Genomic DNA, 14,729 nt, shown 5'->3' on the forward strand with positions numbered 1-14,729 from the left:
ATCAGATTTCATAAAATAGCCTTGACTGTGAAGGTATTTTCTGTCTGTGGAGATGGCTCGGTGGGTAGAGCACTTGCTGTGATAGCAAAAGAACCCAAGGTCAGTCTCCAACACCTGTGAGGCACCTGTGAAGCCACAGTCGGGGGCAGAGGCAGGTGGGTCCCGAAGTCAGTTGCCACCCCCATGCCTGTACATTACACGTGTGCATGAGTAACTAAAGTCTTCATACCTCTCTAGAGTTCTGTAGCGCGCAGAGGCTGTGTGTGGTTCTGACCAGGAAGTTAGGTAAGCCTCACTGAGGAGGGACTGAGCGGGATCTCAGTAGAAGGCTCATAATTTAGCTTCATATCTGTATGCTCTCCTGCCTCGGGTCAGCACTCTCAGAGCACTTGGTCAGCTCGGGGACAGGCCAGCTGATTGTGCATTTCCGTTAGAGATGCCTCCGACATCTTATCTGCTTATTTATTTGACTTTGCATCCCCATGACTGTTTCCCTTCCTCTGTCTCTTCCTCGTCTCTCAGTCCCTCCCCCTACCACCCCTCTGCCATCCACTCCTCTGTTTCTGTTCAGAAAAGGGCAGGCCTCCCATGGATATCACCAAAACATAGCATATCTGTTTGCAGTGAGACTAAGCACCTTACCTTGTATTAAGGCTGGACAAGGTGACCCAGTGTAAGGAGTAGGGTCCCAAAAGCCAGCAAAAGAGAGACAGCCCTGCTCCCACTGTTAGGAGTTCCACAAGAAGACCAGGCTACACAACTGCAACATATATGGAGAGGACCTAGGTTGATCCTGTGCAGGCTCCCTGGCTGTTGGTTCAGTCTCTGTGAGCCCAGGTTGGTTGATCTGTGGATTTTCTTGTGGTGTCCTTGACTCCTCTGGGTCCTACAATCCTTCCTTCCTCTCTTCAGCAGGATTCCCCAAGCTTGGCCTAGTGTTTGGCAGTGGATCTCTGCCCCTGTTTCCCCCTGTTGCTGTATAAAGCCTCTCTGACGACTGCTGGGCTAGGCACCAATCTGTGAGAATAGCAGAATATTGTTAGGCATCATTACATTGACACTTTTTCTCCAGTCCTGTTTGGTTCTATCCTGGGTCTCTGGGCCGTCCAGTCTCTGGGTCCTTGAGCTCCAGGCACTGTCAGGGGAAGGCCTACTCTCGTGGCATGGGTCTCAGGCTGTACAGTCATTGATTGGTCACTCCCACAATCTCTGTGTTTCTGACACTTTTTAAATCGAATTTATCATTCTTGATTTCATCTGTGTCTCTCAAATGCAACCATATCTTTATCTTGTCTACCATTAACCAGTTTTGAACGAAGCCCATTATTTTCTCAGCTAGCATCAGGAGGAAGAGGGTAAACTGAGAATGTAATCCACCGTGTTCTCACGGCTCTGCTGTCTAAGATCACATTGCTTGACTCTCCTCTCTGCTGCACTGAGCCACACAGTCCTGACAGCTGTTGTTCTCTTGCCTGAATGCTTTCCCCTTCATGTCTATATTTCTTCACCGTCCTCTGAGAACGTAAGCCAGTCTTCACATCTAAAGGAGGCTTTTTCATTGTCTTAGACTAGATCAGCACTGTCTGTTGGAGGCCCCCTAGCACCATATAGTGTCTTCTGCAGCACTTTGTCATTCGTAATCTCACATTTGTTTACTCTGGTGACATCTGCTCCATGGCACTGCAGGCTCCATGCGGGCAGGGTGTGGCTATGCCTTCTATGCCTTCGTGCACTCTCACTCCCAGAGCCTTCGTGCTGCTGTGAAGCAGCACACTGGGGTTGGGCTGTACATGTTAGACTGCTAACCTGAGTACTGGCTGTACTTCATCATTTATTGGGATGGGCAGGGAGAGACTGGTAGGATGTTTGAGGTCTGTAAACCTGTATTATTATTAGGTTGCTATTAAAGTAGCAGCCTAACTTAATTAAATTAGTGAGTGGAAAAATAAAATGAACCATTTGAAGGGAAATTACTTACTGATATTGATCATAGTTTATATCTATCCTCTAGTTGGTCTTTTGGTTTTGTAAAGAGTGTTCTCATAGAGCTCTCTTTCCAGAGCTTGAGCTTTCTTTGAGAACTTAGATAACCGTCATTTCAAAGTTGGTGACCTCGTTAGTAAAGTGTTTCTATGAACTTTCTGAAGGTGACACCCACTCGGGCGGCAGCAGCAGAGAAGGCCCATTTAAAGAGACCGTGACCCTGAAGTGGTGCACACCCAGGACCAACAGCATTGGTGAGTAGACAGCCCTGGGAGAGCGGGAGCATGCCGAGCACCAGAGGTCTTCGAAGTGTGATGTTGGGCCATGAATTTCTGTTTGAATTTTTATTTTTCGTTAATTAGAGATTCAATAAGCAATTTTTCTTTTAACTGTAGGACATTTCATTATATTCCTTCAAATCAGTGTTTTCTTTTGTTTCAGAATTACACTATTGCACTGGAGCATACCGCATTTCACCTGTAGATGTAAATAGTAGACCTTCTTCCTGCCTCACTAATTTCCTCCTCAATGGTAATTATCATCATCTAATCCGGGACTGTTAGTGGAGTCGTTAGTGTCACTAGTCTGTCTGTCAACATTGCTCTACACTCACGTAGTTGGGATGAGCCTTTAGCAGCTGTGCTGAGGGTTGGAAATTGACTTTCTTCCTGACTTACAGACTGTTATTATATCTAAGTTTTGTCCAGCATAGTTTTAAGAATTTTTATTGAAATTTTGATCTTTAAAGTCTGACTTGACATTTTTTAGAAGCTAGAATAGTAGACCTCCATCTTGGCCCTGAATTGAACAGTGTATGTAGACTTCACCCTCATTGTAGCTGTTTTCAGTATCTCACCATATGACTCCTAGCCAGACCTAGAGTGTATGGTTTGTTTTACTTATGTAATTTACATCTCAATTACTGACTTTTATCTCCTAAATTTAAAATTTTAAATCTCTTCTTGTAATAATAGTTTTGGAACTATTGATTTTTAAAAGTCTGTCTTTTTTGTAAGTTTTTTTTTTCATTGTTATCTTAAATACAGTTTGAAGCTGGCGGGCGCACACCTTTAATCCCAGCACTCAGGGAGGCAGAGGCAGGCGGATCTCTGTGAGTTCAAGGCCACCCTGGTCTACAGAGTGAGTTCCAGGACAGCCAGAGGATACACAGAGAAATCCTGTCTTGAACCCCCTCCCCCCAAAAAATACAGTTTGATTATCAGAATATGTAAAATCCAAATTCCCTAGAACTCAGAACTGTGCTAGCAAGGTAGTATTGTGGAAGGGAATTGAGACTGTGCCTTTTCCTCATATACTATGTAACATTCATAACCTGAGACTTTGTTGGGCGTTTAGTTTTCACCTTAAATATTCACAAGGAGATTTTTATGTGACCTTGAAATTGAATAGAGCATACAAACATGCCATAGAACTGTTGTTGGGAAACTGGCCCTATAACGTGTAAACTTTAGAGTCTGAGAGAAGCTAAGTGTTGAGGAAGTGTAGATGTACCAGCTTAGCCCTGCTGGCTAAAATAGGAGCCGTTGGAGTTTTGTTACCGACAGCTTGATCTTGCTTCTGACAGGTCGATCTGTGTTGTTGGAACAGCCACGAAAGTCAGGTTCCAAAGTCATCAGTCACATGCTTAGCAGCCATGGAGGGGAGATCTTTTTGCATGTCCTTAGCAGCTCTCGATCTATTCTAGAGGATCCGCCTTCGATTAGTGAAGGCTGTGGAGGAAGAGTTACAGACTACCGGATTACAGTGAGACTTTTAAAAAATGTTTATTTTATGTGTGTGTGTTGCCTGTGTGAGTGTCTGTGCACTGTGTGCATGTCTGGTTCCTTTGGAGGCCAGGAGAGGGTGTTCTGTTCTCTGGAACTGGAGTTACAGACAGTTGTTAGTCACTGAGTGGGTGCTGAGAATCTAATCTGGGCCCTCTGCAAGAGCAGCCACTGGACATCTCTCCAGCCCTGGTATAAACCTCACTATCTGTATGTTAGTTTTGAGTCATTTAGCAAGAGTTCTTGTTGTATGTTAAGGTTATGGGGAACAGTGGTCTCAAAGGAGCTGGTGGTTGTCTCCGTAACCGACATCACTGTGTCTTCTCTTTCTTGTGGTGCATTCGGTGACCGGGAAGTGTCTGGGCCCTGCACCAGAGTCAGAGGAACAGACTAAACCAGTGCTTTCTTTTGTGTGTATTGATATTTCAGGGCTATTTTTTTGAGATGGTTTGGAACTTAAATGTGGATTTATGTATATATGTACATGTGATAAACTACCAACTATTATATACTTTATTTTATTAGGCTTTTTTTGGTAATTATTTTTAAGGGGCTGAAAACTAATTAGTATTTATTATAGAAAACTGAGAATGTAACAAACATCTAAACCCAAACAAATAAAAAGCTAAGATTCCATCACCCAAAGATGATTGTTGAAACGCTCGGCGTCTGATGCTGTGTCAGGCAGCTTTTTCATAAGCAGATTGGTCTTGCAATGTGATTTATTCACACATTTCTGAAAGAAAGCGGTTAAATCATAGGAATGGAGTGGGGCGAGATTCATTTTCATTGTGTAAGTGTTGATAGGTTTCGGCTTGGAGAGGGGGCGGGGCACGCAGTGAGGCGGGACCACTGTTAGAGAGGGTTGTGCTGACAGTCACAGGACAGAGGCCATGCAGGAAGTGACTGTCAGATGTAACCCGTGCTGCAACTCTAGACTAGTTTCTAATTGTGTCTTATCTGGTTATCATTAGGATTTTGGTGAATTTATGAGGGAAAACAGGTTAACTCCTTTTCTAGACCCCAGATATAAAATGGATGCAAGTCTAGAGATCCCGCTGGAACGTGCAAAGGACCAGTTAGAAAAGCACACCCGTTACTGGCCCATGATTATCTCACAAACCACCATTTTCAACATGCAAGCGGTGAGTCTCATTGCACTTTATTTCTGGATTAGTGTGTATTTATGAATATGTTTGTAGAAAAAAATTAAGCATTTGTAATTGGTACCATTTTGAGTTTATTGCAACTGAAGAATTGGTGATGAGGACAGGAGCAGCATTTACGGCTTCTCTTCCTTGTGGCCACTGTTAAAGTCAGCTTGAAACCAGCTTTGTCCTTACTGCTTTGGTGCTTGTTTTTCAAGACAGATTTCCTTTTTCTTTTCTTTCTATTCTTTCATGTTTTAACCTAACAGGTCGTTCCCTTAGCCAGTGTTATTGTGAAAGAGTCTTTGACAGAAGAAGACGTGTTAAACTGTCAGAAAACTATATACAACTTGGTCGATATGGAAAGGAAAAATGACCCTCTTCCTATTTCTACAGTGGGTACCAGAGGAAAGGGCCCTAAAAGGTAGTGCTGTTTTCTTTATTTCTGCACACGTCATGTTTACTTCATGGATGTTACTTTGTAAGATCATTCTCCAAGTGTAAACTATCAGAGGGGATGTATGTGTATGCTATGTGTAGGTGTGTTGGAGAAATAGGATTGTAGGCACTGCTACAGTGTGACTTGGAGTTCCGCAGTGAAGGGAAAGAAATACATCTCTGCTTCTGGTTCCTTTATCATAGCAAGTGGGGTCAGCAGCACTAAGTGTTTAGATGTTTAAACATAAGGAGCATTTCTGAGAATGCATTTGACCTTTACTCCAGAGATGAACAGTACCGTATCATGTGGAATGAATTAGAGACCCTTGTCAGAGCCCATGTCAGCAACTCAGAGAAGCATCAAAGAGTCTTGGAGTGTCTGATGGCATGTCGGAGCAAACCCCCGGAAGAAGAAGAGCGAAAGAAGCGAGGGAGGAAGAGGGAGGACAGGGAGGACAAGTCAGAGCAAGCCGTGAAGGAGCATGGGCCTGAGAAGCCCCGGCCAGACTCAGACAGGTGACTTGTTCCCTTGGCAGGTGCCTTTGCCTGTGCTTTCTCGTAGCACATCCATGCCTGTCTGTCCTGTAACGGCACTGTTAGTTACAGCCTCTTTCTTTACCTAAAAAGGTGCGAAACTCCTGATTTTTCCTAACTAGTTTATGATGATGATGATGACATTTGATGCCAATATGCTCTTTGAATATTGTAAAATTTCAAAAGCATAATTTTGTGTTCAGTCAGTGAGTGGTTTGCCAGGTGTTTGTCACAAGATCCCATCCTAAAAGAACTTTCTGCCTTATGTTAGAGTCGGGCCACGCTTCAGTGATCACAGCCAGGCGTGGAAGGCGCTATCTTACATGAGTTAGATGAAGGCTGCCCTTTGGAGCAGACGAGCTTGCAGTCCTAATTCTGACATCATTCCTGAGTAACACACTGTTTTCCCTTAGTGACCTTAAAGTCTGAATTTATAAAAACTATCAAAAGTAATAAAATGTTAAAATGTGAACCAGCAAGATGGCCCACGAAGTAAAAGTGCTTGAAGCCATACTTGACTACCTGAGTTGGATCCCTGGGATCAACATGATGAAAGAGAGAACTGACTTTTGCATGGTGTCCTCTGACCTTCGCTCATATGCCATTGTGCATGTATTGCCTCCCACCCCCATTTCAAGTTAGCAAATACCTTAAATGTATCACCTTCTACCTCTTGCTACAAATCAGGCAAGACAGCTAGGTAAGTGGGAATTGGGATATGTCAGAACATTTCATAACAGGAAATTACAAACACACACAGCTGTGTAAGAATAGCCTTTGCATTCACAATTACAAATTCACCGCAGATCTCTGCTCTCACTGCTCTGTAGGAATCATACACAGTAGTCTGGAAACCCTGCTCATTTCTAGGTAGCTAGAGCACTTCGCTTCTCAGCAGTTTAAGAAGTGCACTTTTTCCTGCCCACTATAAGAAAAGGAAAGAACTACTTTAGCCTCAACTAACCTTCAGTGCGGCCTTGTGCAAAAATGATAAGTATTTCTCTTACTGAAAAAACCTAATAAAAGCTTAGAGTAGGGCCTTTAATCCCAGTACTTGGGAAAAAGAGACAAGTGGGTCTCTGAGTTTCAGTCCAGCCAGGGCTGCATATTGAGACTTTATCTCAAGAAAAAACTTTAGAATGAGGCTCCCCAGTTATGAAATCTGCATATATTCCCCATTACATAGGTCACACCACACATGATAATAAGATCATAATCTTTTTGTAATTTGAATAGATTTTTTTTCTTAATTTTTAAGATGTGAAATTTCTTTTGGGTGTTACATCGTTTCTAACTATTAGCTTAAGTTTTCCTCTGGTTTGGTTTTCCCTTTTATCTGACTAATCTCTGAGCTGTTACTGCTATAAAGGGAAGTAAATTGTGTTGAACTCATTAAACTCTTTTATATGACTTAGATTCTTTTGTGAGAGCAAATGTTTTTTGAAAACTGATATACACAGATGTGTGCTCACTGGACCATTTATAGATTTGTAAATTAAACTCGGCTTCCTTATCTGTCACTCTGCAAGGTTGAAAGGGATTTTAGAACGCGGGAAAGAGGAGTTGGCCGAAGCAGAGGTTATAAAGGACTCACCTGACTCCCCAGAGCCTCCAAACAAAAAGCCCCTTGTTGAAATGGATGAGACGCCGCACATGGAAAAGGCTAAAGGTAAGGATGGCTCTGGAGCCAGGGCAGTTTTCAGCAAAGCTCCTGTTTTGTGCAGTATTACATCACACTGTCTGTGAGAAAGAGCGCCTGGTGTCCAGATATCAGACAGGAGATTCTCTTCACAGCCTTGGAACTAAAGACATTTTTCAACATTAAAAAAAGAAGAAAAGAAAAATAGTTGCACTATACTCTGTAATGAACGCTTTGAAAAGAAAAGTGTCTTTGTAAAGTCTATACTAAAGAAGTTGCAGACTAGAAGCTTATTTGCTCGTGTCCTGGAACTACCTGGTGCTGCTTAAAGGCAGACTCTTCCCCGTGTTCCTTCCTCATTACTCGTCTTTTCAGTTAATGCACAGAGACGTTGGTTTTCTTCTGACATCTTCATTCACATACATCATGGCGTATTGCTCACACTCCCCTCTTCTCCTCGGTCACCCTCTTCCAATCCGATGTACACATAAAAGTCTAGGTTCTACGTGTGAGGAAGAAGATCTGTGCTGTTCTCCCTCCCAGCCCTGGGATCCAGGGAAGAATGCAGGGACACTCATTTAGCAGTGAATTAAGATGTGACCTGACCAAACTTTAGATATTGTTCTAAACCATATTTTTACCATAAAACCTTTAATCTTATTTACAGGCTGAGAAGCTTAATTTCTTCTTGAAGTAATTCTAGGTCTAAAAGATGGAGCTTGAACTCAAGTTCCTGATGTCATTCTGGGCCGTAGTGTCCTTGAAGGTCACCTGGGCTCAGTACATGGGAAATCATCAGACTCTCTGGTGCCTTGTGCCAGTGTGATTCCTGGACAGCAAGAGCAGGACGGCCTCACTTGCTGTTGGCAGGTCATCCTGGGAGCAGGCCGGTGGGTTTGCACCTTAGCACTCTGTCAGTAGATAGGGACACAGTAATGCTTCACTTCCCTAACCTCCTTGCAGTTGGGGAATCAGAGGTCACCTTGAGGTGATCTTCTGGTGTCTGCTGTGGATAATCCTTTCATACACTGTGAAATTGTGTTGCTCTCCTAGGTTTAATAAAGAGCTAACTGGCCAATAGCTAGGTAGGAAGAGCTTAGGTTGAGAGCCGGACTGGTAGTGCACTGGGAAGAAGGGTGAAGTCACCAGTCAGATGGAGAGGAAGCAGAGCATGTAGAGGGTGAAGTAATGAGCATGTGGCAGCATGTAAATTAAGAAATATGGACTAAAGTATGAGTTAGCCTGAGCTATTGGCCAAGCATTTATAATTAATAATAAATTTCTGTGTGGTTATTTGAAAAAAAATGATGGGAAAGAAAAGTCCACCTACTTATGACACCCAACGTGGGGTATGTTTCTTAGACTTTCTTACTAACATATATACTTAATGTATGTTAATATATAGTTATATATATTATATATAATGTATTGGGGCTGCTGTTAACACAGTTTAGACTAGAATAAGTTTTGATATATCAAGAGACGAAACAAACTGTGGAAACCAGAAGAGGTGCTATCTTCTGTACTATAGACCATCGCTGCAGGAACTGCTCCCATTCGACTTAGATTAGTCTCAGAATCACGAGGAGATGCTAAGAGGAGATGAACTTGGCATACTGAGAAAAGGTACCGAGTCACATGGCAGAGCATAGGTAATAAGTCTGGATTACTTAAAATGTAAAAGTTAGCTAGTAACAAGCCTGAGCCGTTGACCCAGCGTTTATAATTAATAAGTTTCTATGTGGTTATTTGGGAACCAGATGGTGGAAAAGAAACCCACCTACATCTGCTATGTCTGCTCCTCAGGCCATTGCCAGAGTTAGAAATGGTGTGAGTTAAATCAGTGCCTACTGGTAATCATATACCTCCCATGTCAGCTGCACCACTGTGCAGACGAGAAACTTAGGTAATTCATACATGTATTAAGTATATCTGAATCATACTCACCCCCAGTTCCTGCTTCCCTCTCCACCCATATGTCCCCCTCCCACCTTCATGTCTTTCATTCTATGTTACGACCTAAACCATTGTGTCTCTTGTGATCAGCAGCATTCCTTATACCTGTTTGATCTGCTCTGGAGAAGACAGTTGTGTGCCTGGGGAGTACACTGCCCTTGCTGCTGGTTCTTCTAAGTGCCCTGTGCATTTCTTGAAGCTCTGTTCAGCTTTCCTGGCCTGGTACAGTGCCTGAGTAGTCTAAAGTGAACAGTGGGAGTGAGGGTTAAGTTTGTTATATTTCCTTTTTTCTCTTCTTTCTGCTCTAACACCAGGACCAGTGTCCTTATTATCCTTGTGGAGTAACAGAATCAACACTGCCAATTCCAGAAAGCACCAGGAGTTTGCTGGACGTCTGAACTCTGTCAATAACAGAGCTGAGTTATATCAACACCTTAAGGAAGAAAATGGGTTTGTGTAATTTCCTGTGGAAACTGCTTTGTTGATTGTTAGTCCTGAAATGAAAACTGCTTGCTTATGGCAGCAGTTTTTTTTGTTTGTTTGTTTTTGTTTTTTAAACTGCTTTTATGAGCCTCTAAGAAGAAAGAGACTAACCTGTTAGACCCTTGGTTCTCATAAAGGGCCCGATTTATTGATTGTAATTATAAAACTGTTGCTTATAGCATTATGTTTCAGAAGAGTCACACACTGAGTCTGTGTAATGCTAGAGTGTTAGAGTAGAATAAATATCAGACGTGATTATTTAATCAGTTGTTTTAAGAAGAAATCTTCCTACCATTTATTGGTAAAGGAATTTCTTTTGTAGAAATCTTTGACTAAATGGAGGAGACCCTTCTCTGTGCTTGGAAAAGGGGGGTGGCATAGGGAGGGTGGTATAGGGAGGGCTTTAGGGAGGGTGGTATAGGGAGGGCCTTAGGGAGGGTGGTATAGGGAGGGCCTTAGGGAGGCTCCCTGATCTTCACAGGCTCTGCTTTCTCTCATGTGCGCACGCAGTGAGGAGACTGGACTGACTGGAGGGACTGGAGGACCCCGAACTTCAATCCCTTTCTTAAAGTGCTCACATTCTCCTGGTGTGAATAGGTTAGACTTTAGTTCCAATGGGCTAAAGTAGGTAAAAGTACGGATTTTTAGTAAATGTTTTAATTTACCATCTCATTTTCCTCTTCTAAACTTTTCAGGATGGAGACGACAGAAAATGGAAAAGCCAGCCGTCAGTGAAGAGTGACTTGAGGAACTGAGTTTAGTATATTGCAAAAATATTTTGGGCAGAATTTGATATAAGTACTTTTACAGCAAGATTGTATAGCCATGTTGCCTGGACTGGTTTTTACATTTTTAAGAATTTCAACAAATTATCTTTTTTGTACTAATTCTATGATTGGCAGAGTCAAAATATATACATTTGAGATTTGTCCTCCCAAATCACAATTTATTTTATGGTAAAAGGTGTTCCCTCCGAAAATGTTTTTTAAAAAACTTCTTAGGCGTCTCTTTGCCAAATAAAACTATTAAACTATATGCAAAGTATTGGACTGTTGCTTTATAAAAAAAAAATATTACTCTCTCAGTTCTAACAAGTGTTGGTGTATTCAGTCGGTACGATAAATAACCAGACCAGCTCAAGAACAACAGTTATAATTTAATAATTGAAAAAGGGGGAACTCACGCTACAAGAGTGGGAGGTCCGAAATCCAGAAGGGTCCCGAGAACACTGCGGTGGGGGGGGGGGGGCAGCCCTTGCACATGCTTGGGCTCCAGGCGGCCACACCCTAACCAGATGTGATTGGTTGAGCTTCCCCATCAAACAAGAATTTATAAAACTCAGTCAGAATTTAGGTTAGCTTTGTAGTACTTAATATGGGATCTTCTCTGTCTGCATGATGTGCAGTGAGTGCTTTTTCAGGACGGACTACTGGCGCGGTTCCATTTTTAACACTTTGCCTTTTTCTGCTGTCCATTTAAAGCCAGAACTTTCAAGTCATTTGCCTTACTTTACATTTATCAGTTTGGTATAATACTTCATTTTTTCTGCTATTTTTTTATTTTGTTTTGTTTTTTCAAGATAGGGTTACCCAAGTATAGTCTAGGCTTCAGCAACATGTAGATATCATATCCCTGAAGATTCTGTAATGCATCTAGATCTAACACTCAGTTTAGATGTGCATTACACACAAACCCTCCTCCCCAAATTTAAAATGAGTGGCAGTTTTCATTCAGGTCGTCTTCAGTTTGGAAGAAGTTCTCTTATGTTAAGTACATATTTCATTTTGTCCTTACAAACAATGCATTGAGGTAATCTGTGAAGGGGAAAGTGTAAATGGAGGAAGATTGTGCTTTTGTTTCTCGCCGCCCAGACCTGAATAATCACACAGAAACTTTATTAATTACAACACTGCTTGGCCAATGGCTCAGGCATATTTCTAGCTATCTCTTACATCATAAATTAATCTGTGTATTACCGTGAGGCTGTGGCTTATGGTAATATTCTGTCAACTTTCTCCTTGGCAGCTACATGATATCTTCTCAACTCTGCCTACTCTCTTTCTGTATCTTTGTTTGGACTTCTTGGACTTCCTGCCTGACTTTACTCTGCTAAGCCATTGGCCCAAACAGCTTTATTCATCACCCAGTAAAAACAACACGTGTTCAGAAGGACCTCCCACATCAGGAGAGTAGTAGAGCTAGATTTTGAGCCCCAAGCTTTCACTATTGATACTAATGTTTTTTTTAAAGGATTTTAGTGTATATGAGTGTTTACCTCATGTATGTATGCACACTGTGTGTGTGTTTGGTGCCCATGGAAGAACTGGAATTACAGATGGTTGTGAACTGTTAGGCAGTAAAGAAACTAAATCAAGGTCTTCTGCAAGAGCAGCTGGTGCTCTTAACTGCTGAGCTCTCAAGCCCTTTGTTTTATTTTTAAAAGATTTTAAATGTATTTTCTCTTTGACAGCTTCACACACACACACACACACACACACATCTTCTGATCATATCAGCTTCCTGCTCCCTTTCTAACTTATAGCCCCTCCCCCTTTTTTTCTTATACCCTCCTGAGTCCAATTAGTGTTCCCTGCAGTACATAGCTGTGCGGCCATCCACATCCACGAGAGCTTGGGCAGAGGTTAGAGCTCCTCAGATAGAAGTGTCACCTCAAGCCCTGCCCTGTTCATGCTGGAACATTAGCTGACCTGATCTCGTCTCTCTCTCTCTCTCTCTCTCTCTCTCTCTCTCTCTCTCTCTCTGTGTATGTGTGTGTGTGTGTGTGTGTGTGTGTGTGATTCTGTGTGTATGGAATAGCTACTGGAGGCTCATGAGTGCAGTGGCTATGACAGAAGACCATATTTCAGCATATTTCAGTGAGGTGTGACTGTAGCAGATGACGTGGAGTTGATAATACTCCTCTTTTGGCATCTGGCGAGCTGTTGGGGTGAGTAAGGAAAACAGACTTGACTATTTCGTGTGCATTTTGTTTTCTCCATTGAAGTTACATTAGCCCTTCACTCCCTTGGAGCATCTTTGAGAATTTTGAAGTAGTCTCCAGCTTTCCATGTGACATCCTGTTACCCAGGTAAGATATGCAGACTTGCTTGCTGCTAGACTTGCAGTAATGCAGAAATAGTATTCCAGAGGCAGTAGATCATGCAGCGTGACCTAGTGAAGCAATATAGGCGTGCCATCTCAGCCAACACTGGGAGTGGGCTCACCCTCACTAAAGGATCCAGGTGGTAGTGGTTTGCCAGCCTTTGTACCAAAGACACTCTGGAACACCAGGAGCCGTGGCAACTGATCTAAATGGCTTCAGGTACTCTGTGGGCTTTGCCTTTGAACTCTCTAGCCATAACACTGAAGATAGAAACACCAGCACTTGAACACATTGGCACAGGAGACCACTTCCTAAATACAACCCCAGCAGCACAGACACTGAGAGAAATTAAGAAATGGGACCTCCTGATACTGAAAAGCTCTAATGGAAAGAACACGGTCAACAAGACAAAACAACAGCCTATAGAATGGAAAAAGATCTTCACTAACCTCACATCAGACAGAGGTCTGATCTCCAAAATATACAAAGAATTCAAGAAATTGGTCATCAAAAGAACACATAATCCGATAAAAAAAAAATGGAATACAGACCTAAACAGAGAACTCTTAACAGAGGAATCTAAAATGGCTGAAAGACACTTAAGAAATGTTCACCATCCTTAGTTATCAGGGAAATGCAAATCAAAACAACTCTGAGATTCCATCTTACACCTGTAAGAATGGCCAAGATCAAAAACACTGATGACAACTTATGCTGTAGAGGTTGTGGGGTAAAGGGAGCATTCTTGCTTTGCTGGTGGGAATGCAAGCTGGTACAACCCCTTTGGATGTCAGTGTGGCGATTTCTCAGAAAATCAGGAAACAACCTTTCTCAAGACCCAGTAATACCACTTTTGGGTATATATCCAAAGGATACTCAATCATGCCACAAGGACATGTGCTCAACCATGTTCATAGCAGCTTTGTTTGTCATAGCCAGACCTGGAAACAATCTAAATGGCCCTCGACCAAAGAATGGATAAGGAAAATGTGGTATATTTACACAATAGAGTACTACACAGCAGAAAAAGAAAATCTTGAAATTTGCAGGCAAATGGATGGAGCTAGGAATCATTTTGAGTGAGGTAACCCAGACCCAGAAAAACAATTATCACAAGTACTCACTCAGGTGGTTTTTAAACATGGGAAAAACAGCCCACAAATCACAATCCCAGAGAACCTAGACAACAATGAGGACCCTAAGAGAGACATACATAGATCTAATCTACATGGGAAGTAGAAAAAGACAAGATCTCCTGTGTAAATTGGGAGCATGGGGACCATGGGAGAGGATTGAAGAGGAGGGGAGAGGCAGGGAGGGGAACAGAGAAAATGTAGATCAATAAAAATCAATAATAAAAAAAGATTCACACAAGAAAAAAACAACACAACCAGGTGCGGTGGTGCACACCTTTAATCCCACCCAGCACTCGGAGACCGAGGCAGGTGGGTGTCTGAGTTAAAGGCCAGCCTGGTCTACAGAGCGAGTTTGGGGCCAGCCTGGGCGTCTACTGCATGGGCAGTCCTCTATCTGTGGTCTTGTGGATGATGTGCTGCTGTGTGCCATAGAAGGAGGGGGAGCACAAGTGTCGTAGTTTGTAGTGGAAACTGAGGTTAAGCCTGGGCTAAAGTGTCCAGAGGCACAAAGAGGGCTTGATTTAA

General features: G+C 42.5%; 1 protein-coding gene across 4 annotated transcripts in view; it reads left to right on the forward strand.

The window, feature by feature from the left end:
• Ints13 (integrator complex subunit 13) overlaps positions 1-11,000 on the forward strand; it is a 38,410-nt gene extending 27,410 nt beyond the window's left edge. The window contains exons 9-18 of one of the 4 annotated variants that reach the window (XM_087903954.1): positions 2,148-2,237; positions 2,407-2,514; positions 3,569-3,747; positions 4,742-4,912; positions 5,185-5,339; positions 5,639-5,869; positions 7,417-7,556; positions 9,797-9,932; positions 10,476-10,562; positions 10,661-11,000. In XM_087903954.1, coding sequence (XP_087760080.1) covers positions 2,148-2,237; positions 2,407-2,514; positions 3,569-3,747; positions 4,742-4,912; positions 5,185-5,339; positions 5,639-5,869; positions 7,417-7,556; positions 9,797-9,932; positions 10,476-10,562; positions 10,661-10,700 — 1,337 coding nt within the window. In that variant the 3' untranslated portion in view covers positions 10,701-11,000. The remainder of the gene's footprint in view (positions 1-2,147; positions 2,238-2,406; positions 2,515-3,568; positions 3,748-4,741; positions 4,913-5,184; positions 5,340-5,638; positions 5,870-7,416; positions 7,557-9,796; positions 9,933-10,475; positions 10,563-10,660) is intronic. The other 3 variants (XM_087903955.1, XM_087903956.1, XM_087903957.1) reach the window with 3 other exon arrangements.
• The last annotated feature ends 3,729 nt before the right edge of the window (positions 11,001-14,729 follow it).

This window comes from Myodes glareolus, chromosome 3, assembly GCF_982192425.1.
Source record: "Myodes glareolus chromosome 3, mMyoGla1.1, whole genome shotgun sequence".
Taxonomy (NCBI): Eukaryota; Metazoa; Chordata; class Mammalia; order Rodentia; family Cricetidae; genus Myodes; species Myodes glareolus.